The 27,238-nt window shown below is 41.6% G+C and overlaps 2 protein-coding genes across 2 annotated transcripts in view; both read left to right on the top strand.

Annotated features, from left to right (window-relative positions):
• Positions 1–4,446, top strand: part of LOC124034066 (protein Niban 2-like) — a 56,227-nt gene extending 51,781 nt beyond the window's left edge. The window contains exon 14 of the mRNA XM_046346782.1: positions 1,497–4,446. Coding sequence (XP_046202738.1) covers positions 1,497–2,812 — 1,316 coding nt within the window. The 3' untranslated portion in view covers positions 2,813–4,446. The remainder of the gene's footprint in view (positions 1–1,496) is intronic.
• A 1,112-nt stretch (positions 4,447–5,558) lies between these two features.
• The window catches only part of LOC124034067 (neural proliferation differentiation and control protein 1-like), a 55,590-nt gene continuing 33,910 nt past the window's right edge, over positions 5,559–27,238 (top strand). The window contains exon 1 of the mRNA XM_046346783.1: positions 5,559–5,966. Coding sequence (XP_046202739.1) covers positions 5,858–5,966 — 109 coding nt within the window. The 5' untranslated portion in view covers positions 5,559–5,857. The remainder of the gene's footprint in view (positions 5,967–27,238) is intronic.

Consider the following 27,238-nt stretch of genomic DNA (forward strand, 5'->3'; position numbering starts at 1 on the left):
GACACTGCTGGGTTTTTCACGCTCAAAGGTTTCCCATGTGTATCAAAAATGGTCCACCACCCAAAGGACATCCAACCAACTTGACACAATTGTGGGAAGCATTGGATTCAACCTGGGCCAGCATCCCTGTGAAACGCTTAATTGAGGCTGTTCTGAGGGCGAAAGAGGTGCAACTCAATATTAGTAAGGTGTTTCTAATGTTTGGTACACTCAGTATATGTGAGCATATGCAAATAAGCAAGGTTTAAAATTATGTTTCAGTCAAACATTATATATGTTGGGCTTCTAAGTGTGTCAATTTGCAGTTTGCAAAATGTTTGTAATTATGTTCCGGCCCCTTGACCATCCACTCAAGAAAAGATCGTCCCGGTGCTGAATCTAGTTGATGATCCCTGTCTTGTGTATTCAGCGTATGGAATACGAGTACTCACAGGCTATATTTAGGCCCCAGAGTTCTTCGTCACCAAATGACCTCACTAGGAAAAACTCCATGCTCTAGTGATATGCAAAATTGATGTGTTAGAAGAGATACCGCTCTTGAGTCGTTTCACCTCAAAAGCACAAGAAATAAGATTGACAGCCTCCATCTCTGATTGTTCTGAAATTGTTTCTGTAGTTAGAAACAGATAATATAAGCATTATTTTGTTGAAATATTATTTGAAACCTTTGAGAAATTAAATATAATGTTGCAAATATTTGCCATTTTAATTGATAGGATTCATATTATATTCAATAAATATATTACCCATCTTCCAGTTTGGTGCAAACCACTTCTTAATAATGTATACAACATGAGAAATCCAAATAAATGGTCAAAAGTCTCCCCCGGACCCCCCCCCCCCCCCCCAAGCCCATCCCGATGGCCAGTATACAGTATCAGTTATCTATATTTGACAGGTAGTATCACACTGCGGCTTGGATTATTGTTTATTCATACTATGTAATGCATTTTCAGTGAATATTGTGAAGTTATTTCCCTCCCCGTTCAGACATTTGCCATTGAAGTTGCTTGCATTTCTGCTCATAAAATAGTGTGAAAGTACCAGGTTTTTCCCACTGGATGCCGCTGTTCATGCTGTTACTTTTATAAATTTTGCTGGTCACTTGTGTTTTAAGTGGGGGAGGGGGGGGTCCAAACGTTCTGATTAAGGCCCTTTTTTTTGGCTTGGTCAATAAGAAATGCAGAGGCCATGAAAACTGGGTTTGGGCATTATATTTAATTCATATTATATGAATCCTGTCAATTGAAATTGCCTATTTGTGTGCAATCAATTAGCTTAATTTCTCAGAATTCCAAATGTCTTTCAACAAAATAATATTGAAGTACATATATAATGTTAAAACAAATAATGCAACTACAGACACCATTTCAGAACCATCTGAAATGGTGGGTGTCATTAATTTCTGAAATTGAATGGAACGGACCTCCGGTGTACAATGTCTTAATGACCTTTCTCTCTCTCTTTCTATCCTTTCTTTCTTCCTCCCTGTGTAGCTGTGAAGGAGGCAGCAGTCCAGAGGAGACACAACCTGTACAGGGACAGCATTGTATTGACCAGCAGTGACCCCAACCTGCACCTGCTGGGGGACAACCCTGCCATTGATTGGGCTGGGGAGTACGGGACAGGACCAGAGGAAGGACAGGGACAAGATGAGGTAGAGGGGGAAGAGACTGGTGATAGTGGGGAGGCCCATAGGAGGCGCAGGATGAAGCAGGTGGTCTCTATGATCCAGCTGGACGGCTCCCCCATCCTGGTCAACGAGTCCTGCCTCGAGGTGCCCAGTGTGGATGGCATCCCTGAGGAGAGGGAGGGAGAGGGGGAGGATCAGGACGCTCCATCGCCTCCAGAGATCATCCACCAGGATCCAGTCAAAGTTAATGCAACCACTCCAAAAGAAAAGAGGAAAGCTCCTCCACCTCCTGTCCAGCCTGAGAACAGTCCTTCCCCTGCCCTATCGAACGGGTCCGTCCTGAAAGGAGGAGAGTCGGTGACGATCGTGAGTGTGGCCCCAGAGGTGCAGACCAAAATCTCAGAGGGTGTGACCCAGGAAGCTGAGCGTGAGGAGAAGTACCTAGAGATTGAGAGCTCCTTACAGGACTCTGAGAACACAGCATCAGCCATCGAGAGTGCCATACAGGAGATAGAGAATGCTGTGCAGGAAGAGGACAGCGAGCCAGGCGTGGAGGTGGCTGCAGTTTCACAGGAGACCGCAGCAGAAGTGTCCCCCTCAAGCCAGGAGGTTAGAAGTGTACCCTCAAGCAAAGAGAAGGAATCTCTGAAAACAGTTCCGGAAGAGGCTTCGGCACCAGCATCTCTAACCCAAGAGGATACGTCTCCTAGTTCAGAGGCGGTATCTTCCCTACCCTCAACGCAGATAGAAGCAGTAGCAGTAACACCCATAGCACAAGAGGAGATCCCTATACCAACAGCCCTGGACACAGAGCTCCAAGTGCCTGCACCCACACAAACAGAAATTCCTGCAGCCACAACAACAGCCCTGGAGAAAGTCCCCGTCCCTGCACCAATGCCAGAGGAGTCGGAGAGCACTGAGAGCACTTCAAATGTCCAGAGAGCAAATCCACAACCCACGGTGGATTTGAACACCCTGCCCCCTCCACCTCCACATGACGACTGTGGCTTCCAGTCTCCCACCAGTGAGGCGGTGGAGAAGGCTGCCCCCAGTACAGAGGAGCCAGAGGCAGCAGAGGTGATCCCTGAGGCAGGGGGAGAGGGAGTGACTGTGGCCCAGGAGGGAGCAGCAGCGCAGAAGAAGGACTCAGAGAAGGCAGACGGCCCCAGTGTGGAATGAGTCATTGTTTGGGCTGTATGCTGGTATCAATTTGGAATTTGTTTTTTTTTACCAAGACCAGGATATTATACACAATTAATCTCACAATAGCATAGACAATTTCATCAATGGAAATTGTTTGTATACAGTAGTTTTGCCAATAATTTTACCGCTTAGTTTTCGTTGTCAAGATTATTCTCTTAAAAAACAGTTACTTTTTTTCACCATTATTATCCACTTCTACCAAATCATCAGTCTGTATGTACATTGATCGGGGTTCAGGTGCAACTTCAATGCCTGTATATGTTGTTTTCCTATTGTTTCTATATTTTGACAGATTACGTCCACATTCCAGTTGATAGCATGTGCATTGTGGCTTGAGTGCCAGATGTTTGTGCGCTCATGCCAACTCTCACTGGTCACTCATTGTCATAACAAAACAAAAAAACATGGCTTGGCAATGGCAGCTTTGGAATTAGAAAGGCCACAAACTGATCTGGAACCAGATTAGGGACTCACCCCATTGTCCTTTTTTTTTTACTATATATTCACTGGGTAGTGAATGAGGAGCACAATAGAAAGACCCAGTTGTGTCCATATTATGGTGTGCTGTGAATATGAAATTAACTCACACTTCAGGTGTTCTTGGTGGGGTATATAACGTTCAATATCATCATTGATTTGTCCTCTATGATCTGCACAACTGCTCAACCACTTGAATTGGCTTTACCCCGAATCCAAAAGCTGTCAAGGGTCTGACTTATCTAGTTTGTGTTCAATTGTATTTAGAGTGGACCATGACAACATGAGCAAAGCTACAGTATAGCTAGCCATGGCTAAATTCAAAATCACAGAGTATTTATTCCAATGGGTTCAATGACTGATATATGTCAATTGTTGTCATCTTATTGGTGTTCTTTCATTGTCACTTTCATACAGTTGCTCTCTACTCTGAAGTTTCCTGTCAGTTTTTGAAACTCTTTTTCTATCAGAGTAATTCCAATACTTTTATAATTGTGTATCAACCTCCAATAATATTCTTCTGACGTGTATTTATTGAGATATGTTGAAAAGGTGTCTGGGAAGCAAGCAATTTGTGCAAGCAATTCTGTAGTAACAGTGCCTTTATGAAATACTAGAAAACATCTCATTCAAAGTACTTTTTATTTTCTATTTCAAATTGAAATGACAATCCGTCAAACATATTGATGTGTTAACTGTTCTGTTATCGCAAGACATGGAAAGCAAGGCAAACGAGTAATGGTATTTGATATGTTGTCTTTAATATTTGACAAATTCTTATTGACATGAATACCTCAGTTAAAACATTGAGCTATTCCCAACAGAGAAAGCATCTGTACATACTGTATTTAATGCTATGTTGACTCCATACGTTTTTGACCCTTTTCACCGTCATGTAGTCTTTCCACAGATGCTCGTCTTAGCAGCTGTGACACGTTTTTATATTTTACTTTCTCTTCAGTGCCTTCATTGATACACATAATATCATCTCCTCAATTATTTGTATTTCTTATGTATTGCACTCTGCATTTACGTCCTTGTCCCGCATCCCTTTTGATGCCTGTACTTTTAGATGTATTTTACTCAATGTTATACACAGGACTGTTACTGATAATAAATCATTGTTGATTCAATATGTTTGTATGTTTTTCCTTTGGAACGCAAAGGTTTGTTAAAGGGGCAGTCTGGGATTTGAAAAATGACGTGGACATCTTGACACTTTTTTTTTTTTGTTAAACAGCTCAGGAATGGGACTGGAGATATTTTAACTACTCTCAAATTTTGAAAATGGATGGACCATCAATGATTGTTGGGTTCAAGTGGAGCAGTATTTAGTCTTGCATTCACATTGACTGTCATATTTACATCTGGGCACAATCTACAGTTAGTCTGAAGAAAGACTTGCTACTACGCCTCGCATCGTTGCACCTTCCAGAATAGGACAATGTAGTAGCCTGCCATAGATTAATTGTGGTTTAAAAATGTTGTCTTGGGAATACCAAATGTATAGTACACAACTCTTAACCTAGAAGGTCCAGAGCCTCCTGGTTTTCTGTTCTACCTGAAAATTCATTGCACAATTAATTGCACACACCTTGTGTCACAGGTCTAAATCAGTCACTGACTAGAGGGGAACAATGAAAAAATGCAGTGGAACTGGCTTTGAGTTTGAGGGGTACAGACTAGAGCCCTCATTCACTTCTGGACCTGGAAGCCAGTTCCACTGTGTGTGTTTTTTCCTCTAACTAGGGACTGATTTAAACCTGGGACACCAGGTGGGTGCCGTCAATTATCAGACCAGAACTAGCAGGCTCTGGACTGGACCTCGTAGGGTAGGAGTTGAATACCCCTGCTCTACAAAATATAGGCCTACTACAAATGTATAATATGTATAATCCACATTAAGTATTGATCTTCCACAAACCAAACACTGGAAAAACGATAATATTTCAAGAGATATTTGTTCAGCCACATAATTAAACAATGTTTTGTATCTCTTTTCCAGACTTAATTGATATTTCAGCCTTTTATTATGTAACCTTGGTGTCATGTCATATTATGTATGAATCATCAGTGTGCCCTTATACAGATTATTTGAATCCTTTAAAAAAAATAGCAAAGGGCTTTTTATAGTCCATTAAAATGCACCTGCTTCGGTACTGTGGCTTGTATTTGCGGCTGTGCGTACCGTAAAGCTGATTAGGCGCGCATCGTGACGACATCTACGTAACTCTTTCACTACACTACAGCAACTCTGTGACAGACAGCAGCCCTGCCCTCACTCGTTTCTTCAACCGTCGCACATAAAGCGACATAATGGGATCCTGCGCAAAACACATAGCAGACAAAATCGTTGACCAGCGCTCTGTTACCGAATCTGGTTCTTGCAACTGAGCGCCTTTTCTACTCCGCATTCTGACTACATATTTACAAAAGCTGAGCACCTTTCCAAAGCTTCTTTCTGTTCTAAGGGGATGGGGGAATGATCAACCCCGACTCCCCATCTCCAGCTCAGTTGTATCAGTTGTAAGAGCGCTTTGCAGTATGCCATCCCCGAGAAGAGGTGTCGATCACCGACCGAGAACCGCCGCCACGCTTCTAACCCAGGTTGCTGTCTTTGCAACCTTCGTTGCTATGAGCGAATGCATGCCAGGTAAGAACAGCTCTTTTAATATTTAAGTCTGCGTGTTGTGCGCACATTTATGAAAGTTGATCCCGATGTGGATGATGTCATATGCTGTCAATGTAAACATATTAATGCGCAGGTGTTACCGCGTTCCATACAAAAGGTAACATATGGTAGGACTCTAGGCCTACACAAACTCAACAAATGGATTAAATACTATTCATTTCTGATCATAGGCTTTTTTAGATTTGAAAAAGGGATATTTTAATTGGAATATATAAAGTATGTTTATATGTAGAACAAACATGCCTCTGAAATATAGAGTAAGGAATCATATCAGTTCTTCAAGGTATGTATATGCAATGCTCTAGAATATTTGGCAACTGATCCCCATTGTGATTGTTCTGGTCATTTCCAAGTAAAAGGACCCATGACCATGTCATATTGGGTGTCAATGAAAGCTAAGAGTCTACTGTATCTCTCACACACATATATTATAATGGTTTGTCAACCATTTTCCACCCAAAACATTTTGAATAAGCTAAAGCTTTTATTTCTGGTCAAACAGATGGAAAGGGGGTCTTAGACAACATCTACCATCATGTCTGAAAAGGTATTAGAAATACGTCAAAACACTCTTAATTAAATCAAAGACCCCTGCCAACTAATTCCAGCACTTAGTGTGTTCAGAAAGTATTCAGACCCCTTGACTTTTTTCCACATTTTGTTACATTAGATAGTTTTTAAATCTACACACAATACCCCATAATGACAACGTGACTTTGTTTACCCAGTACTTTGCTGAAGCACCTTTGGCAGCGATTGCAGCCTCCTTGGGTATGACGCTACAAGCTTGGCACACCTGTATTTGGGGAGTTTCTTCCATTCTTCTCTGCAGATCCTCATGCTCTCAGGTTGGATGAGGAGCATCACTTTACAGCTATTTTCAGGTCTCTCCAGATATGTTCGATCGGGCTCTGGCTGGGCCACTCAAGGACATTCAGAGACTTTTCCCGAAGCCACTCCTGCGTTTCCTTGGCTGTGTGCTTAGGGTTGTTGTCCTGTTGGAAGGTGAACCTTAACCCCAGTCTGAGGTCCTGAGAGCTCTGGAGCAGGTTTTCATCAAGGATCTCTCTGTAGTTTGCTCCGTTCATCTTTCCCCCGATCCTGACTAGCCTAGGAGTCTGTCTCTGAAAAACATCCCCACAAGCATGAGGCTGCCACCACCATCCTGGATGGTGCCAGGTTTCTTCCAGATGTGACGTTTGGCATTCAGGCCAAAGACTTCAATGTTTCATCAAACCAGAGAATCATGTTTCTCATGGTCGGAGACTCCTTTCGTTGCCTCCAAGCAAGCTGTCATGTGGCTTCCGTCTGCTCACTTTACCATAAAAGCCTGATTGGTGGAGTGCTGCAGAGATGGTTGTCCTTCTGGAAAGTTCTCCCATCTCCACAAAGGAGCTCTGTCAGTGACCATCCGGGATCTTGGTTACCTCCCAGAACAAGGCCCTTCTCCCCCGATTGCTCAGTTTGGCTGGGTGCATCAGCTCTAGGAAGAGTGTTGGTGGTTCCAAACATCTTCCATTTAGGAATGGAGGAGGCCACTGTTCTTGGGGACCTTCAATGCTGCAGACATTTTTTTTGGTACCCTTCCCCAGATCTGTCCCTTGAGACAATCCTGTCTCTGAGATATATGGACAATTTCTTTGACCTCATGGCTTGGTTTTTGCTCTCACATGCACTGTTAACTGTGGGTTGCCTTTCCAAATCATGTTCAATCAATTGAATTTACCCCAGGTGGACTCCAATCAAGTTGTAAAAACATCTCAAGGATGATCAATGGAAACAGGATGCACCTGATCTCAATTTCAAGTCCTATCGCAAAGGGTCTGAATAATTATGTAAATAAGGTATTTGCGTGTTTTTATGATTGAGGCCACTGTGTTCTTGGGAACCTTCAATGCTACATACATTTGGAGAAGAAAGTAAAAGTGCAATATGTGCCATATAAGACGGGTAACGTTTAAGTTCCTTGCTCAGAACATGAGATCATATGAAAGCGAGTCTTCAATTATCCCAGGTAAGAAGTTTTAGTTTGTAGTTATTATAGGACTATTTCTCTCTCTACCATTTGTATTTCATTAACCTTTGACTATTGGATGTTCTTATAGGAACTTTAGTATTGCCAGTGTAACAGTATAGCTTCTGTTCCTCTCCTTGCTCCTACCTGGGCTCGAACCAAGAACACAACGACAACAGCCACCCTCAAAGCAGCGTTACCCATGCAGAGCAAGGGGAACAACCACTCCAAGTCTCAGAGCGAGTGACGTTTGAAATGCTGTTAGCGCGCACCCCGCTAACTAGCTAGCCATTTCACATCGGTTACACCAGCCTAATCTTGGGAGTTGATAGGTTTTAAGTCATAAACAGCTGCTGGCAAAAGCACGGAAGTGCTGTTTGAATGAATGCTTACGAGCCTGCTGCTGCCTACCATCGCTCAGTCAGACTGCTCTATCAAATCATAGACTTAGTTATAATATGATAACACACAGAAATACAAACCATAGGTCATTAATATGGTCGAATCTGGAAACTATCATCTCGAAAACAAGATTATTCTTTCAGTGAAATACTGAATCTAACGAGTGGCATCCATAAGTCTAATTATTCATGTTACATCGCACAAGCTTCGATGTTATGTCATAATTACGTAAAATTCTGGCAAATTAGGCGGTCCAAACTGTTGCATATACACTGACTCTGCGTGCAATGAACGCAAGAGAAGTGACACAATTTCACCTGGTAAATATTGCCTGTTAACCTGGGTTTCTTTCTAAATATGCAGGTTTAAAAATGCATACTTCTGTGTAATTGATTTTAATTAAGGCATTGATGTTTATGGTTAGGTACACATTGGAGCAACGATACGCACCGCATCGATTATATGCAACGCAGGACACGCTAGATAAACTAGTAATATCATCAACCATGTGTAGTTAACTAGTGATTATGATTGATTGTTTTTTATGAGATACGTTTAATGCTAGCCAGCAACTTACCTTGGCTTACTGCATTTGAGTAACAGGCAGACTCCTAGTGGAGTGCAATGTAATCAGGTGGTTAAAAAAAGAGAGAAATTGGCCAAATCGGTGTACAAAAATACAGATACCTCCCCTGGCTGCAGGGACCACAGACACTCTTTGGTTAGCCCTGTCTTTTTGTGTCTCCCTTTTTCTTTAGCTAATTGGTGGTCGCTGAGCCGGTATTTGGTCAAGATCGGTCTCTGTCTTGTATCTCTGACATAGTAGAGATATTCTGCCAATTTGTATTACCTTTTGATTGCCAAATAGCAATTTAGTTTATTCTGTGTTTTTGTTTCATCTTCACAATTTGTCAAGTAGGTTTTCATTTTTGTAACAATTTGATGAATTTCCTTGTTTGGATAATAGGGTTGTTTAATGTTTTTAACCACTGACATAGGGGACTCTTTTCAGGGTTCACCTCTTGGGCTTCCAGTGCTTTGAATTGTAAGAATGTTTTGGGGCTTAACCTGAAATGATGCCAAGATGTTTGTCCTTTTCTTTTATATTTACAATTTAAAGGGAATCGTCCGAGTTCCGCTCTGCATGCATTATTTGGTACTTTCTTTTGGATATTTAGGATAATTCTGCAAAATTCTGTATGTGGATTTTCTATCTGGTTTTTCTCCCAAAGCTCATAATCGTAATTATGGGTTGGACCCCAAACCTCACTTCCATATAGTGCAATTGGTAAAATTACACTATTGAATATTTTGCACCAGATTTGGATATGAACATCTATTTTAGAGTAATGTCTTTTTATGGTGTAAAATGGTTTGCAGGCTTTTTCTTTTAGTGCATTAACTGCGAGACCAAATCCACCAGAGGCACTGAATTTTAGTCCCAGGTAGTTGTACAATTGGGCATATTCAACCATGGTATTTCCTCATTTGAAGGAGTGTCTGCTGCTCTGATTCCTGGCCTTTTTCTGGAAAACCACAACTTTGGTTTTCTGTAAGTTGATGCTGTATTCCCAAATAATGTTAAGTTGTTCCTGTAGACCTTGCTCTGTTGGTGACAGTAGGACAAAGTCATCTGCATAGAGCAGGAATTTGACTTCATCATTGAGGGTGTGTCCAGGGGCTGCAGATCGGTCCAAAAGCACTGCTAGTTTGTTGATATAGATGTTGGACTTAAACTGCACCCTTGTCTCACCCCTCGCCCTTGTGCAAAACACTCTATAGTTTTATTGTTCATTTTAATGCTACATGTGTTGTTCAAGTAAATAGATTTTATGATGTCGTATACTTCACCCCCAATGCCACTTTGGAGGGTTTTGTAATATTATCCATTATGCCATATGGAATCAAAAGCATTTTTAAAATCAGCAAAACTCAGAGACATGCAAAGAACTTAGAAGCAACACCACAAATACTCTATATATTGTCTCGTAGAATTACAACATTGTTAATCACATTACTCTTATATTAGAATGTAATCCTATATTAGTACTCACACTGTCTGTTTTTCTTAGAGGCAACACAATAGGATTGTTAGAACTTTCATGTGTCTGTGTGAAGGGAGAGAAGCCTGAGATTTAACTCTGACAAGTAGATTCACGATGGCTTGGTGATAACCTAAAGACTGCATTACATTCCAAACCATGATTAGTGTCTGTGTTCCTGTCTGTTGGTAACAGGGAGAACCAACCACCTGTTTATTTAAGGAAAGGATTTAGTATTCTAGATTGCATTAGTATTTTTGTGTAAGCAAGCAGTAAATAAACTAGAGACATATTTTCCGCAATGTAAATCTTGATGTCTGTTGCATGAGGGCACAATCTACCTTTTTGTATAATTTCAACATATCTATTCTTCATCACAAGGACTCAGGAAGACTATAAAGAGTTGTAACCAAATCCTGTTTATTTGGGTTTTAACTCTACACCATTGGGTGGTTGTTAAGTTTCCATTACTGCAGTAATTACTAATAAAGTTTGATTGTTTTTGAAGAACTCCAAGTCTCTCCTTTGATTAGAATAATTCACGACAATTGCTCCACAAAAATAAATTTTACTGTACTATATAACATAATGAGCACAGATCTGTGCCAATTCATGTTTAACCCAATCAAATAGAGTGCATTCTGTGAAGATGATAATTTTCTATGCCATTCATGGTATGGTATGATCTCGCTCCTCAGAAGAGAAGCAGAGAACATGTTGTGCTCTGAGTTTCCACTCCGATTTCCAGGATCGTTTTGTGTTTTCATTTCGCCTGCTTTATTGGAGTGCAGGACTGTTAACAGTGCTTCTCACCACCTTGATTAGTTTCTTTCATCCCTGTTTCCCTGGCCCGGGCACAGGAGAGGTGATAACATAACATCTGTGATATGAAAAGGGTTGCAGTGAGTGCAAGTGCCCTGCCACTGGTCTTCGTGCTGCTGTGTTTGACAGGCAACATGACCCTGGATTTACTGATGTGAGCTCTTAAGCACCTGAATCAATGAGTTGGGCTCTGTCCCAAATTGCAACCTATTCCCTTTATAGTGTGCTGCTTTTGACCAGGGCTCATAGGGAGAATGTATTGTGTGGTGTGCTGCAAAGTCCTCTTTATAATTCGGGATTCCCCCTATAGCTAGCTAGCCATCTAGCTATGCGTCGATGGAGGCACAGTGGGGCTGCTCATGTCGTGGCCCTATGGGTGAATGAATGGCTGGCTGGCTAGCTAGTGGCAATAGAGTACCACAGTATGAGTTGTCATAACCATAAAACCTAGCAGTCAAGCAAGTAAATGGTTCCAATTGTTTTTCCATCATTCATTTTTCCCAAAGGGGAAAAATTGTAACATTTAAAATTAGCGCTGTGTTTTGTGAAGGCTTACCCTGGCGTGAAGTTTTGTTAACCATGTAAATCTCTCTAGGACAAGGTGACTTATCAATATTTTTGCCTGTTTTTACCCCCTTCCCCCCCAAATTAAATGCTAACTAGCTGTTAATCTGGCTATCATAAAGAACTACAAATTTCATGATGATCTGGATGAGACTGCCAAATCAAAGCAAGGGTAAGAATCTCTGGATTAATTATGTTAGCTATTTAAATGGACCATTCTGTAAACTTTCTTGTGCAAGTTTTAAATAGCAAAGGTATCAGCTAAAAATGTCGTGCAGGAGGTTGCAGGGATTTGTAGTCTTGCATGATGTCTACTTGGATGCTGATTAGCGTTTACGGAATCTGAGGGTAATATATTAAAATCACCTTGTCTGAGAGAGATTTACATGGTTATCAAAACATCACGCCAGCCCTTATTTTAAGTGTTTCTAAAATTTGCTATGGGAAAATGAATGGTGGAAAAAAGATTGGAACCATTTCCCTGTTTTGACTGCTAGGTTTTCTGGGTATTATGACTCCTCCACTGTGGGGCTCTATACTGTAAAACAAAACACTTTGTTTGGACTGTGAAGAGCAGGGCTCTCTAACCCTGTTCCCATGTTGCAATTACTTAGTGCGGTGGCTACCTGACTGACTAACTACCCATTTTATGTAATTGTTACTGTAGCCTGCACAACTTACTTTTTTTTCACAGCTGTCACATCCTGTTGTGCCTCCAGACCAGTTTGTTTTGTTTGTCAAAAAAAAAAAATCCTAAATACATCTGTGCTCTCATTTGCCCATGTTTCTTGGGGATCCTGAATGGTTTTGTGATACTCTCAACTCATCATGTGGTACAGTATCAAACACATTCATAACTGTTTTATAACACCTCAAATGTCACTTTACTTACGGTGCCTGTGCACACACTATAACTGCATATGACATGGTTATGCCGCCCATCATTCAATTCAATGCAATAATGTGACAGTTTGGTAAATTATATAAGGATGTTATAACATCTGGTATGTAGAAACGTATGTACAGTATCATGTAATACTGACAAGTTGTCATGCAGACTGTGTAATAGCAGTTGTTTTTAACAGTTGACATTCTCTTTTGGAATCAACCTGGGTATGTGTGAGCTGGATAGAAGGGATGAGAGCTGGCTCCTGTTAAAGCTGTAGAATTGAGAACCTGATTTAGGACTGTGTGGAAACAAGAGAAATGGAGCTGTACAGTATACTGCTCCTAAAGGATATCTGCTGGGCTGGCACTCCTGTCCTGAACACACTGACTAACCATATGGCAGCATTATGTTAGGACTGTAGAGGTGATAACTACAGTTGTATAGTATTCAGCTCCTAAAGGATATCTGCTGGGCTGGCACTCCTGTCCTGAACACACTGACTAACCATATGGCAGCATTATGTTAGGACTGTAGAGGTGATAACTACAGTTGTATAGTATTCAGCTCCTAAAGGATATCTGCTGGGCTGGCACTCCTGTCCTGAACACACTGACTAACCATATGGCAGCATTATGTTAGGACTGTAGAGGTGATAACTACAGTTGTATAGTATTCAGCTCCTAAAAGAGATGTGCTGTGTTGGCACTCCTGTCCTGAACACACTGACTAACCATATGGCAGCATTATGTTAGGACCGTAGAGGTGATAACTACAGTTGTATAGTATTCAGCTCCTAAAAGAGATGTGCTGTGCTGGCACTCCTGTCCTGAACACACTGACTAACCATATGGCAGCATTATGTTAGGACCGTAGAGGTGATAACTACAGTTGTATAGTATTCAGCTCCTAAAGGATATCTGCTGTGCTGGCACTCCTGTCCTGAACACACTTTCACCTTTATGGCTACATGTCCCCCCCCAAAAAATGTTTTTGTTGAGAGAAGTCATTTAGGGCATTCTGTTTTTGAGCGAAGCGGTTTCAGGCCATTGGGAAGCTTTGTCCCTGTGCCTTGTCATTTTGGCGAGAGAGACCCTATTGTTCATTTTGATGTAGATGTGTGGGTTTGTTTCTCCAGTCTTTTGGATAGAAAACAGCTCTGGCATCACACAAAGTGTAGACATTCCGTTGTGTCCCAAATGGAAACATATTCTCTCTAGAGTGTACTACTTTTGAACAGTGCCCATAGTGCACTGTATAGCGACTAGGACGCCATTAAGGATGCAGCTTCTGACTGTTCAAGGAAACCAGAGGCTATGTCTAGCTCTTGGAAAAGATGCCACTTGGAATACCAGAGCACAATTTTAAAAGGCTCTCAATGATAATTGATAATTAGAGAATTGACATTTTAAAAGTGTAGGAAACGCTCATAATAAATGCATGACCGTCTGTATCGATTGCTTTGTCGCAGTAGAGATGTCAAATTTGTTGTATTGCTGCTGCCCCATGAGTAGGGGAGGAGGGAGGGAGGGAGAGTTGAATTAAAAGGTTCTGCCTAGGTTTATTAGAAGCTGTGGAGCGTAACTGTGACAACCCGACCAGGGCAGGTCTGTTCCTTCTCCCGAAGGCGTTGGTTTTCAGAGCGTGACTGAATGTAGTTTCTTCATATCACCTTATTCTTCTCGTCTCACCCAATCTGACGTCTGTAGAGGTCTGTGCTTGAGTCTCAACAAGCGTATGGACTTGATGTTAGACTGGCACAGCAGTCTTACGGCCTTTTTCACAGTATGTGAACTAAGATCTGATTTAAACATGAAGAAACCTTCATTTTTTTTCTTCTAGGTAATTGTCTGGTCGACCGTGTGCTTTTTGTATGGAAGTGACTGACGTCACATGGTGAACTAACTGCTACCTGTCAGCAGCTTTCAGATCTTATCGTGTCACAAAAGACCAAACGCTCCATAGGGTGGTTCCAAAAACGTGTCTGCTGTGCGCGTGGTTGCGTGCCCCCAAGTAGGCTCGTCAGACTAGTGCTGGCTTGAAGATGAATCCTGTCGACGTGTCAGTGAGATGTTTAGTCTTTCTGCTGATGTGGTGTGTGCTGCTGGCACTGGGAGGACCAGCTTAGACTGCCTTTCTCCCAGCCTTCTCTTCCTCTCCAATTCTATGTCTCTCATTCTCTTGGGCTCTCACTTTTTTCCTCTCGCTCTCTCTCTTCTATGTTTTTGAGTCATTCCTCTTTTCATGACAATCTCTTATTGTCAATAACATCTCTGGTACCGTAGGTACATTTTCAAGAACTTACTTCTCTCTCAATGCTCATAAGAGTATTCTCGCTCTCAACCCTTTGTTACTCTTGAACCATCTAGGACAGGGGTGGTTTGAGTAAATCATTATTTTATGTTAAAAGATACCTTTTTTCTCAGGGGAGAAACGATCTCAATCGACATGGCAATGACTCAAACTAAATCAAAACTGTGTATAAATGATCATGGACCTACAGTTAGTCTCTCTACTCTGTCCAGCTTGCGAACAGTTATCGAAACTAAAGCACATTTTTGACAGTGAAGTGCAGCCCTCCGGGGCAAAATGAGTTTGACAAAATGAGTTTTTACCCTAATCTAGGGTAACTAACTGCCTGGCTTTATAAATCATCAATGTATCTACAGAAATACAGTGCATTCTGAAAGTTTTCAGAGTCACTCCTTTCCACATTTTGTTTTGTTACAACCATATTATTTTTCCCCCCTCAGCATTCTACACAATACCCCATAATGTCAAAGCAAAAACAGGTTTTTAGAATTTGTTAATTTTATAAACTATTACATTAACATACAGTGGGGAGAACAAGTATTTGATACACAGCCAATTTTGCAGGTTTTCCTACTTACAAAGCATGTAGAGGTCTGTAATTTTTATTATAGGTACACTTCAACTGTGAGAGACGGAATCTGAAACAAAAATTCAGAAAATCACATTGTATGATTTTTAAGTAATTAATTAGCATTTTATTGCATGACATAAGTATTTGATCACCTACCAACCAGTAAAAATTTTGGCTCTCACAGACCTGTTAGTTTTTCTTTAACCTCTAGTGACACCCCATCCCGTGAACGGGACAGTTGTCATCATCTGACACTAATTAGCATAACGCAACGGACATAAATCTTCCTATTCATGAAAATCACAAGTAAAATATATTGGAACACAGCTTAGCCATTTGTTAATCACCCTGTCATCTCAGAATTTCAAAATATGCTTTACAGCCAAAGCTAGACAAGCATTTGTGTAAGTTTATCGATAGCCTAGCATAGCATTATGCCCTGCTAGCAGCAAGCAACCTTGTCACGAAAATCAGAAAATATATCAAATTAAATCGTTTACCTTTGATGAACTTCGGATGTTTTCACTCACGAGACTCCCAGGTAGATAGCCAAAGATTATTTTTGTAGGCGAAATAGCTCCGTTTGTTCTTCACGTTTGGCTGAGAAATCGACCGGAAATTGCGGTCACGACGACGCCGAAAATGATTACAAATTAGCTCCATAATATCGACAAACATGGCAAATGTTGTTTAGAATCAATTCTCAAGGTGTTTTTCAAATATCTATTCGATAATATATCAACCGGGACAATTTGTTTCTCAGTAGAAGCGATTGGAATAATGGCTACCTCTACTTTACGTGAGATTTTCTCCGGGAGCATCAGGGGACCACTTGCGCAATGTAGCCCCCCACGGGTATTCTTCAACATAAATGCGTAAAACTACATCACAATGCTGTAGACACCTTGGGGAATACCTAGAAAGCATAAGCTGGTTGATGGCACATTCACAGCTCAATAGGGACTCATTGGAACACAACGTTTTCAAAATATGGGGCTCTTCTGGATTGTATTTTTCTCAGGCTTTCGCCTGCAACATCAGTTCTGTTATACTCACAGACAATATCTTTACAGTTTTGGAAACGGTCAAGTGTTTTCTATCCAAAGCTGTCAATTATATGCATATTCTAGCATCTTGTCCTGACAAAATATCCCGTTTCAAAACGGGAACGTTTTTTTTCTCCAAAAATGAAAATACTGCCCCAAGAGTCGCAACAGGTTTTTAAGAAGCCCTCCTGTTCTCCACTCATTACCTGTATTAACTGCACCTCTTTGAACTCGTTACCTGTATAAAAGACACCTGTCCACACACTCAATCAAACAGCCTCCAACCTCTCCACAATGGCCAAGACCAGAGAGCCGTGTAAAGACATCAGGGATAAAATTGTAGACCTGCACAAGGCTGGGATGGGCTACAGGACAATGGGCAAGCAGCTTGGTGAGGAGGCAACAACTGACGGTCAATCACCCTCGGTCTGGGGCTCCATGCAAGATCTCACCTCATGGGGCATCAATGATCATGAGGAAGGTGAGGGATCAGCCCAGAACTACACAGCAGGACCTGGTCAATGACCTGAAGAGAGCTGGGACCACAGTCTCAAAGAAAACCATTAGTAACACACTACGCCGTCATGGATTAAAATGCTGCAGCGCACGCAAGGTCCCCCTGCTCAAGCCAGTGCATTTCCAGGCCCGTCTGAAGTTTGCCAATGACCATCTGGATGATCCAGAGGAGGAATGGGAGAAGGTCATGTGGTCTGAGACAAAAATTAGCTTTTTGGTCTAAACTCCACTCGCCGTGTTTGGAGGAAGAAGAAGGATGAGTACAACCCCATGAATACCATCCCGACCGTGAAGCATGGAGGTGGAAACATCATTCTTTGGGGATGCTTTTCTGCAAAGGGGACAGGCCGACTGCACCGTATTGAGGGGAGGATGGATGGGGCCATGTATCGCGAGATCTTGGCTAACAACCTCCTTCCCTCAGTAAGAGCATTGAAGATGGGTCGTGGCTGGGTCTTCCAGCATGACAACGACCCAAAACACACAGCCAAGGCAACTAAGGAGTGGCTCCGTAAGAAGCATCTCACGGTCCTGGAGTGGCCTAGCCAGTCTCCAAACCTGAACCCAATATAAAATCTTTGGAGGGAGCTGAAAGTCTGTATTGCCCAGCGACAGCCCCGAAACCTGAAAGATCTGGAGAAGGTCTGTATGGAGGAGTGGGCCAAAATCCCTGCTGCAGTGTGTGCAAACCTGGTCAAGAACTACAGGAAACGTATGATCTCTGTAATTGCAAACAAAGGTTTCTGTACCACATATTAAGTTCTGCTTTTCTTTTGTATCAAATACTTATGTCATGCAATAAAATGCAAATTAATTACTTAAAAATCATACAATGTGATTTTCTGGATTTTTGTTTTAGATTCCATATCTCACAGTTGAAGTGTACCTATGATAAAAAATTACAGACCTCTACATGCTTTGTAAGTAGGAAACACTGCTGATTTAGCAGGTTATCAAATACTTGTACAATGTACAGCAGTATAAATATTATAATCCAGTATATAAATACATATATATGTAGGGTTTAAAGTAGAGGTCAACCGATTAATCTGAATTTAGGACACCGATTTTTGCCAATTAAAAAAAAATATATATATATATATATATATTTGAATTCTTGTCATTTTTCTTTTTGTTGTACACCTTTATTTAACTAGGCAAGTCAGTTAAGAACACATTCTTATTTTCAATGACTGCCTAGGAACGGTGGGTTAACTGCCTTGTTCAGCAGCAGAAGGACAGATTTTTACCTTGTCAGCTCAGGGATTCAATCTTGCAACCTTACGGTTAACTAGTCCAGCGCTCTAACCACCTGCCTCAGGAGGAGCCCGCCTGTTACGCGAGGTAAGTTGCTAGCCAGCATTAAACTTATCTTATAAAAAACAATCATAATCACTAGTTATAACTACACATGGTTGATGATATTATTAGTTTTTCTAGTGTGTCCTATAATCGATGCAGTGCGCATTCGCGAAAAAGGACTGTCGTTGCGCCAACGTGTTCCTAACCATAAACATCAATGCCTTTTCTTAAAATCAATACACAGAAGTATGTCTTTTTAAACCTGCATATTCAGCTAAAAGAAATCCAGGTTAGCAGGCAATATTAACTAGGTGAAATTGCGTCACTTCTCTTGCGTTCATTGCACTCAGAGTATATGCAACAGCTCATTGTGAACTAATTTGCCAGAATGTTATGTAATTATGACATAACATTGAAGGTTGTGCAATGTAACAGGAATATTTAGACTTATGGATGCCACCCGTTAGATAAAATACGGAACGGTTCTGTATGTCACTGAAAGAATAAATGTTTTGTTTTTGAGATAATAGTTTCCGGATTCGACCATATTAATGACTTAAGGCTCATATTTCTGTGTGTTATAATTAAGTCTATGCTTTGATAGAGCAATGGTAGGCACCAGCAGGCTCGTAAGCATTCTTTCAAACAGCACTTTTGTGCATGGTGCCAGCAGCTCTTCGCAATGCTTCAAGCATTGCGCTGTTTATGACTTCAAGCCTATCACCTCCCGACATTTGGCTGGTGTAACCGATGTGAAAGGGCTAGCTAGTTAGCGGGGTGCGCGTTAATAGCGTTTCAAACGTCACTCGCTCTGAGATTTGGAATAGTTGTTCCCCTTGCTCTGCATGGGTAACGCTGCTTCGAGGGTGGCTGTTGTCGTTGTGTTCCTGGTTCGAGCCCAGGTAGCGGCGAGGAGAGGGATGGAAGCTATACTGTTACACTGGCAATACTAAAGTGCCTATAAGAACATCCAATAGTCAAAAATACATGAAGTAGAAATCGTATAGAGAAATAGTCCTATAATTCCTATAATAACTACAACCTAAAACTTCTTATGTTAAAAGGAACCACCAGCTTTCATATGTTCTCATGTTCTGAGCAAGGAACTTAAACGTTAGCTTTCTTACATGGCACATATTGCACTTTTACTTTCTTCTCCAACACTTTGTTTTTGCATTATTTAAACAAAATTGAACATGTTTCATTATTTATTTGAGGCTAAATTGATTTTATTGCTGTATTATATTAAGTTAAATAAGTGTTCATTCAGTATCGTTGTACTTGTTATTATTACAGATATATAGTTGTTAAATCGGCCAATGTAATCGGTATCGGCCTTTTTTGGTCCGCCAATAATCGGTATCGGTATCAGCGTTGAAAAATCATAATCGGTCGTCCTCTAGTTTAAACGGTGTAATTAAAATACAATGTACAGCAGTATAAATATTTTATTAGCTATGTTGTACAAAACCCTATGGCAGAATGAATAGAATTGCAGGAAATTAGCTTCCAGACCAGAGACAGACAGTGTGCCCCCAATGATGCGTTGTGAGGCGTCTGTTTCCAAAACTAGATACTGTAATGTACTAGCTCAATTGTGCACCGGGGCCTCCCACTCTTTCTATTCTGGTTAGAGCCAGTTTGCGCTGTTCTGTGAAGGGAGTAGTACACAGCATTGTACGAGATCTTTAGTTTCTTGGCAATTTCTTGCATGGAATGGCCTTCATTTCTCAGAACAAGAATAGACTTATGAGTTTCAGAAGAAAGTCTTTGTTTCTGGCCATTTTGAGCCTGTAATCGAACCCAGAAATGCTGATGCTCCATATACGGCCTACATGGAGGAGGTGGGGACCCTCGGAGTGTGGTGTCCGGAAAATAACCTCTCACTCAACGTCATTAAAACAAAGGAGATGATTGTGGACTACAGGAAACAGCAGAAGGAGCACCCCCCCCCCATCCACATCGATGGGACAGTAGTGTAGAAGGTGGAAAGTTGTTTTTTAAGTTCCTCGGTGCACACATCACAGACAAACTGAAATGGTCCACCCACACAGACAGTGTGGTGAAGAAGGCACAACAGCTTTGGCTTGTCAGCTAAAACACTCAAACTTCTACAGATGCACAACTGAGAGCATCCTGTTGGGCTGTAATCACCGTCTGGTACGGCAATTGCACTGCCCTCAACTGCAAGGCTCTCCAGAGGTTGGTGTGGTCTGCACAACGCATCACCGGGGACAAACTTACTGCACTCCAGGATACCTACAGCATCCGATGTCACAGGAAGGCCAAAACAATCAAGGACAACAACCACCCAAGCCACTGCCTGTTCACCCCGCTGTCATCCATAAGGCGAGGTCAGAACAGATGCATCAAAGCTGGGACCAAGAGACTGAAGAACAGCTTCTATCTCAAGGCCATCAGATTGTTAAACACCATCACTAACATAGAGAGGCTGCTGCCAACATACAGACTTAAATCTCTGGCCATTTAAATAAATGGACTTAATAAAGGTGTCACTTTAAATTACGTCACTTTAATAATGTTTACATATCCTACATTACTCATCTCATATGTATATACTGTGTGCTTTACCATCTACTGCATCTTGTCTATGCCGTACTCCATTCGTCATCCATATATTTATATGTACATATTCTATTCATCCCTTTAAATTTGTGTGTATCAGGTAGTTGTTGCGAATTTTGTTAGATTACTTGTTAGATAGTCAGAACTATGCACAAGCATTTCGCTACACTTGCATTATCTGCTAACCATGTGTATGTGACCAATGAAATTTAATTTGATACGAAATTTAATCAGAACAACATTTTTCACCTGTGCTAACGTAATTGCAAAATGGTTTTCTAATGATCAATTAGACTTTTCAAATAAATTATAAACTTGGATTAGCTAACACAACGTGCCATTGGAACACAGGAGTGATGGTTGCTGATAATGGGCCTCTGTACGCCTATGTAGATATTCCATACAAAAATCAGTCGTTTCAAGCTACACTAGTCATTTACAACATTAACAATGTCTACACTGTATTTCTGATCAATTTAATGTTTTTTTTTAATGGACAAAAAATGTGCTTTTCTTTTACAAAACAAGGAAATTTCTAAGTGACCCCAAACTTTTGAACGGTATGGTAGGTATTCCTCTTGTCCAAGTGGGATAGGGCTGTCACGCCCTGGTCGAAGTATTTTGTGTTTATCTTTATGTATTTGGTCAGGCCAGGGTGTGGCATGGGGTTTTTGTATTGTGGTGTGTTTTGTCGCTCTGGATAAGAGCGTCTGCTAAATGACTTAAATGTAATGTAATGTAAATGTCTTGGGGTTTTGGTATATAGTAGGATTGTAGCTAGTGGGGTGATCTAGCAGAGTCTATGGCTGTCTGGAGTGGTTCTCAATCAGTCAGGTGTTTATCGTTGTCTCTGATTGGGAACCATATTTAGGCAGCCATGGTTGTTTTGTGGGTGATTGTCCTTAGTGTCCTTGTAACTATCTACTGTTAGTTTGCACCAGTTTAGGCTGTTTCGGTTTTCGTTACGTTTGTTTTTTTGTATTGATTCGTGTTTACGTGTGTTTTTTCATTAAACATGAATTGTAATCTACACGCTGCGTTTTGGTCCGACTCTCCTTCACCACACCTAGAAAACCGTTACAGAATCACCCACCAAACACGGACCAAGCAGCGTGTTAACAGGCAGGAGCCACAGGAGAGGCAACAGAGGCAGCAGCAGCAGCAGGAGCAGCAGCAGCTGCAGTGGGAGAGGCTGCACCACCTGGAGAAATGGACATGGGAGGAAGAACTGGACGGTAAAGGACCCTGGTCCCAGCCTGGAGAATATCGCCGCCCCAAGGAAGAACTGGAGGCGGAAAAGGGGAGAGGCGCAAAAAGGGGAGAGGCGCTGGTATGAGGAGGCAGCACGGCGACGCGGAAGGAGGCATGAGAGTCAGCCCCAAAAATGTATTGGGGGGGGGGGCTCAGGGAGAGTGTGGCAGAGTCAGGAGTCAGACCTGAGCCAACTCTCCCTGTTTATCGTGACGAGCCAAGGAGGAGACCAGAACCAGAGCCGGTGTTGGAGGTGAGCGAAGCAGAGACTGTGAAGGAGTTAATGGGGAAATTGGAGGAGAGAGAAATGAGGGAGTTGCTGTGTTGGTGCTTTTTGCATGGAATAAGCCCGACGGAACGTGTTGGAGATTTGATGGCACCTGGGTCAGCGCTCCATACTCGTCCTGAGGTGCGTGTTAGTCGGCTGGTGAAGTTGGTGCCAGCCTCACGCACCAGGCCTCCTGTGCACATCCCTAGCCTTGCACGTCCTGTGCCAACACTGCTCTCAAGATCTCCAGTACGCCTTCACGGTCTAGCCCATCCTGTGCCACCTCCACACACCAGCCCTCCGGTAGCAGCTCCCCGCGCCATGGTATGCAAATTGTAGTGGGTGTTGGGTGAGGTGGAGGTAAAAATGATTCTTAACTAGCCTTTTAAAGCACTTCATGATGACAGAAGTGTGTGCCAAGGGGCGATAGTCATTTAGTTCAGTTACATTTTGCTTTCTTGGATACAGGAACAATAGTGGACATTTTAAAGCAAATGGGGACAACGGACTGGGATAAGGAGAGATTTGAATATGTCCACAAACACTCCAGCCAGCTGGTCTTCACATGCTCCAAGGACGTGGCTTGGGATACCGTCTGGGCTGGCAGCCTTGCGATGGATAACACGCTTAAATGGCTTACTCGCGTCAGCCACGGAGATCGGGAGCACACAGTCCTCGTGAGTGACAGGAGCCCACATCGGCGGCTCTGTGTTTTCCTCGACGCGGGTGAAGGTGTTTAGCTTGTCCCAGAGAGAGGCGTCGGTGTCCACATCGTGGCAGGCTTTCCCTTTATTGTACTTGAGTGCCTGGAGTCCCTGCCACGTTTCTCATGTCTGAGCTGTTGAATTGGGACTCCACTTTGTCCATGTACTGTCATTTTGGCTTAAGGAGGTCGTAGCTGGTCTGTTTGTACATGGCCATGTTCTCAGTCACCCTGCCATGGTTCAATGCGGTGGTTCGCGCTTTCAGTTTTGCACAAATTTTGTTATCCAAACCAAAAACCGTGGATAGATCAGTTCTAATCGTAGGTAGAACAGTAGGAACAACATCCTCTATGCATTTCCTGATGAACCTAGTCACTGAGTCATAGTATATTTCGATACTATTCCCAAAAGTGACCAGTCCCCCTGATCAAAACAATCTTGAACCATAGATTCCGACTGGTCAGACCAACGTTGAACAGTCTTTACCACGGCTGCCTCATGCTTAAGTTTCTGCCTATGGGCGGGGAGAAGCAGGATGTAGGCTTGATCTCATTTGGTGGAAGGGAGGGCTGGGAAGGGCCTTGTAGCCATCCTGGAAGCAAGAGAAACAATGGTCGAGAGTCTTCTCTCCGTGTGTAGCAGAGAACATGTGTTGATAGAATTTCGGGAGCTTTATCCTCAGAATTATTTGATTAAAGTCGCCAGCTACAATAAATGCTGCCTCTGGATTTATGGTTTCCAGTTTGCACAAAATCCAGTGTAGTTTCTGGAGACGTCGTGGTGTCAGCTTGGGGGGTAATATACACCACAGTGACTATAACCAAATATAATTATCTCTGGAGGTAATGCGGTCACCATTCTAGATCGGGAGAACAAAAGGACTTGAGTTCCTGTACGTTACCACAATCGTGGGGGGGGAAAATGCCTCTTTTCTAAAAAAATTTTTTTTAACAAAATGCATTAATTAATTAACTATGAAGTGTAAACAATAGCCACTTATTTCCCTTCATAGTTTGTTTGCCTAAGCATGCCCATCAACTACATACCATTTTTCTTCTGCAAACATTGCTTTTTTATGTCATCAATTGGACAGGAAGGGCTAGTCACCCCACGTTACCCTATGTCCTGTATTTCTAGGAGTACTTAAAAAATAAACATAAATCACTAAGAGGACACTTGCCATGTCTAATACCATCTTCGCTCTTGATTTCTCCTTTTTGTTTTCTGAAGAGGACTAAACCAAAGTACTTTGAATCATAGATTACTATTTACGAAAGATACTTACTTTACGCAACAAAGATTTTCCATTGCAGTGTTCCATTCCCATAAATGCTCATATCATATGAAGGTAATTGCATTTACACGTCCTCAAATTAAGGTTGAGGGATCATTTCTAATAATATAGCCACTCAGGCACTGGAATAGAAGCCTAACTCATTCCCGGCCGCTGTCAAACAACACTGATCAATGGTAATAATTTGAATCCATTCTATTTTAGTCAGTCCCTTCATCATTTAAAGCAGGGATATTAGTGTATAGAAAAAATCATTAATCAGCCTAAACTGTATTCTGTATCACCTGAATCTGTTTGCTTTAACATTTTAATGTTGATCAGTAAATCAACATTGCAGTAACCAGATGGACATTATATTTGTGTTTTCAGTACCAGAAACATAAGGGTACTACTACTCTGTTTATCCATACTAATTATTTTAAGTGCGTGTCAGTTTGCATGCGCAGTCTGGATTAACGGAGGTAAAATAATGTGAAGTGCATTAATTAAGGACAGAATAAACTTGTTTTTGTCATATCTTTACACATTTCTGCCTAAAAAACATTTATCTGCTCTCCTGTAACATTCGGCACGGCTAAACAAGGACATAAGAAGTTCACCTTGCATGTGGCTTACCAGGTCAATCCAGTTCAGTGATTGCCATATGCAAGGTAGACTTGTTGTGTCCTTGTATAGCTGTGCAGAATGTCACAGGGGAGAAATTGAATTTAAGGATTAGGTTGTGTGGAAAGGAAACATCTGCCAGGCAGCTGAGGATATCTATAATACAACAGACTGGGGGGGGGGGGGTCTCAATGACCTTCAATGGTTCACATGGGTTCACACCTGTAGGTTCTCTCAGGGGAGATCACACTCACTACTGGACATTGTTGTAATGGATATATTCAATTTCTACCATAGAGATAATTACAGTTCTATGTACAATACTTCAGACCTAATCTTGTCCCCAGCCGGCTTTCCCTTTATGTGGTAGAAATTGAGCTTTGGGACGAGGTTACTTCAGACTCTACCAGGGATCATCAACTAAATTCAGCTACTGGCTGATTCCTTTTTTTTTTTAGTCGGTGGACTGGAACTTGACTACAAATAATTATTACACTGCAAATTGACCACAAGAAGCCCAAACAGATGTATTTGACTAAAACATAGTCATTTCAAACCTTGCTTATATTTGTATACGATCACGTCTCTCTGTGTGGGAATACTTGGGGACAGATTTTCACTATTCAAATCAATTTAATTGGTCACACACATTTAGCAGATGTTATTGCGGGTGTAGCAAAATCCTTGTATTTTAATTAAAATCACTTAGTATTTATTTTTTATTTCTTTGTATTCCATGTCCAACAATGAAAATGCAAAAAATAATATACACTGAAGAAAAATATAAATGCCCACTCCTCTTCAATGGCTGTTGGAGGCAGTTTATGGGAGATAAATGAACATTACATCTCTGGCAACAGCTCTGGTAGACATTCCTGCAGTCAGAAAGCTAATTGCACACTCCCTCAACTTGAGACCGCTTTGGTGTTGTGTGACAAAACTGCACATTTTAGAGTGGAATTATATTGTCCCCAGTACAAGGTGCACATGTGTGACGATCATGCCGTTTAATCAGCTTCTTGATATGCTACACCTGTCATGTGGATGGATTATTTTGAAATGCTCACTAACAGGGATGTAAACAGATTTGTGCACAGCATTTGATAGAAGCTTTTTGTGTTTATTGAAGATTTCCTTGATCTTTTATTTCAGCTCATGAAAATGGGACCAACACATTAATTTTTTATAAACTGGGGGGGTCAAATTAAACCAGTTGGGGGACCCTGCCCTACAAATAAACTTCTGACCATGGCCACTAGACACAGAGGGCAAGCAGTTGCCTATTTCAGAGAACATTTTGAGGAAATGTGACATAATATTATTAGAGCATTGAGCTGCAGTATGACTCATATTTCTGTTGCCACGGTGTCCTTTGTCCCTCCCAAACGGCACCCTATTTATTTGTGCACAACTTTTAGCTGTTTGAATCCCAGATTGCCACGTCAACTGGCCACCAGATTGTTGGAAATTGCATCTGGAGATGACTAGTTTTAGTTTCAGGTGCAAACATTTCTCTGTCTCAAATGCATTGTGTCCTGCTATCAATAGGGAATAGATCACTAATATATGCATAACTGGCTTGTGTCATTACACCCATATGCCATCGACCAGAGTTAGAAGGGAGCCAGACTGAAAAAGGGAAATCTGTGATTTTCAATTCAATACATAATGACATTTACTCATTTCATATGACAAGACAGGAGACAAGCAGTGAGGCTTTTTCTCTTACTGTGTGAATAGAAAAGTAAAGCAGATTATCATGGCTCAACTATATAGCCAATTTTTTTTTTTTTACAACGATTTACAACTGGAGTTGAGCGTCGACTAGTGTGGACTGACTGAAGCGCCCACGTCACATAAAATTGCATTTTTTAAAATTAAAAACACAATTGATTTCAGCACCCCCAGAATAGCCTGCAATTACACACATTGTTCTGCATCATAAATCATGTGGAGTTTAGTCGGCTACTATATGGGACTATTGAGCTCCACATTGGACGCGTTATAATACCCATAAAACCTAGCGGTCAAACACTGAAATGGTTCCAA

This window comes from Oncorhynchus gorbuscha, linkage group LG04 (genome assembly GCF_021184085.1).
Source record: "Oncorhynchus gorbuscha isolate QuinsamMale2020 ecotype Even-year linkage group LG04, OgorEven_v1.0, whole genome shotgun sequence".
Classification (NCBI taxonomy): Eukaryota; Metazoa; Chordata; class Actinopteri; order Salmoniformes; family Salmonidae; genus Oncorhynchus; species Oncorhynchus gorbuscha.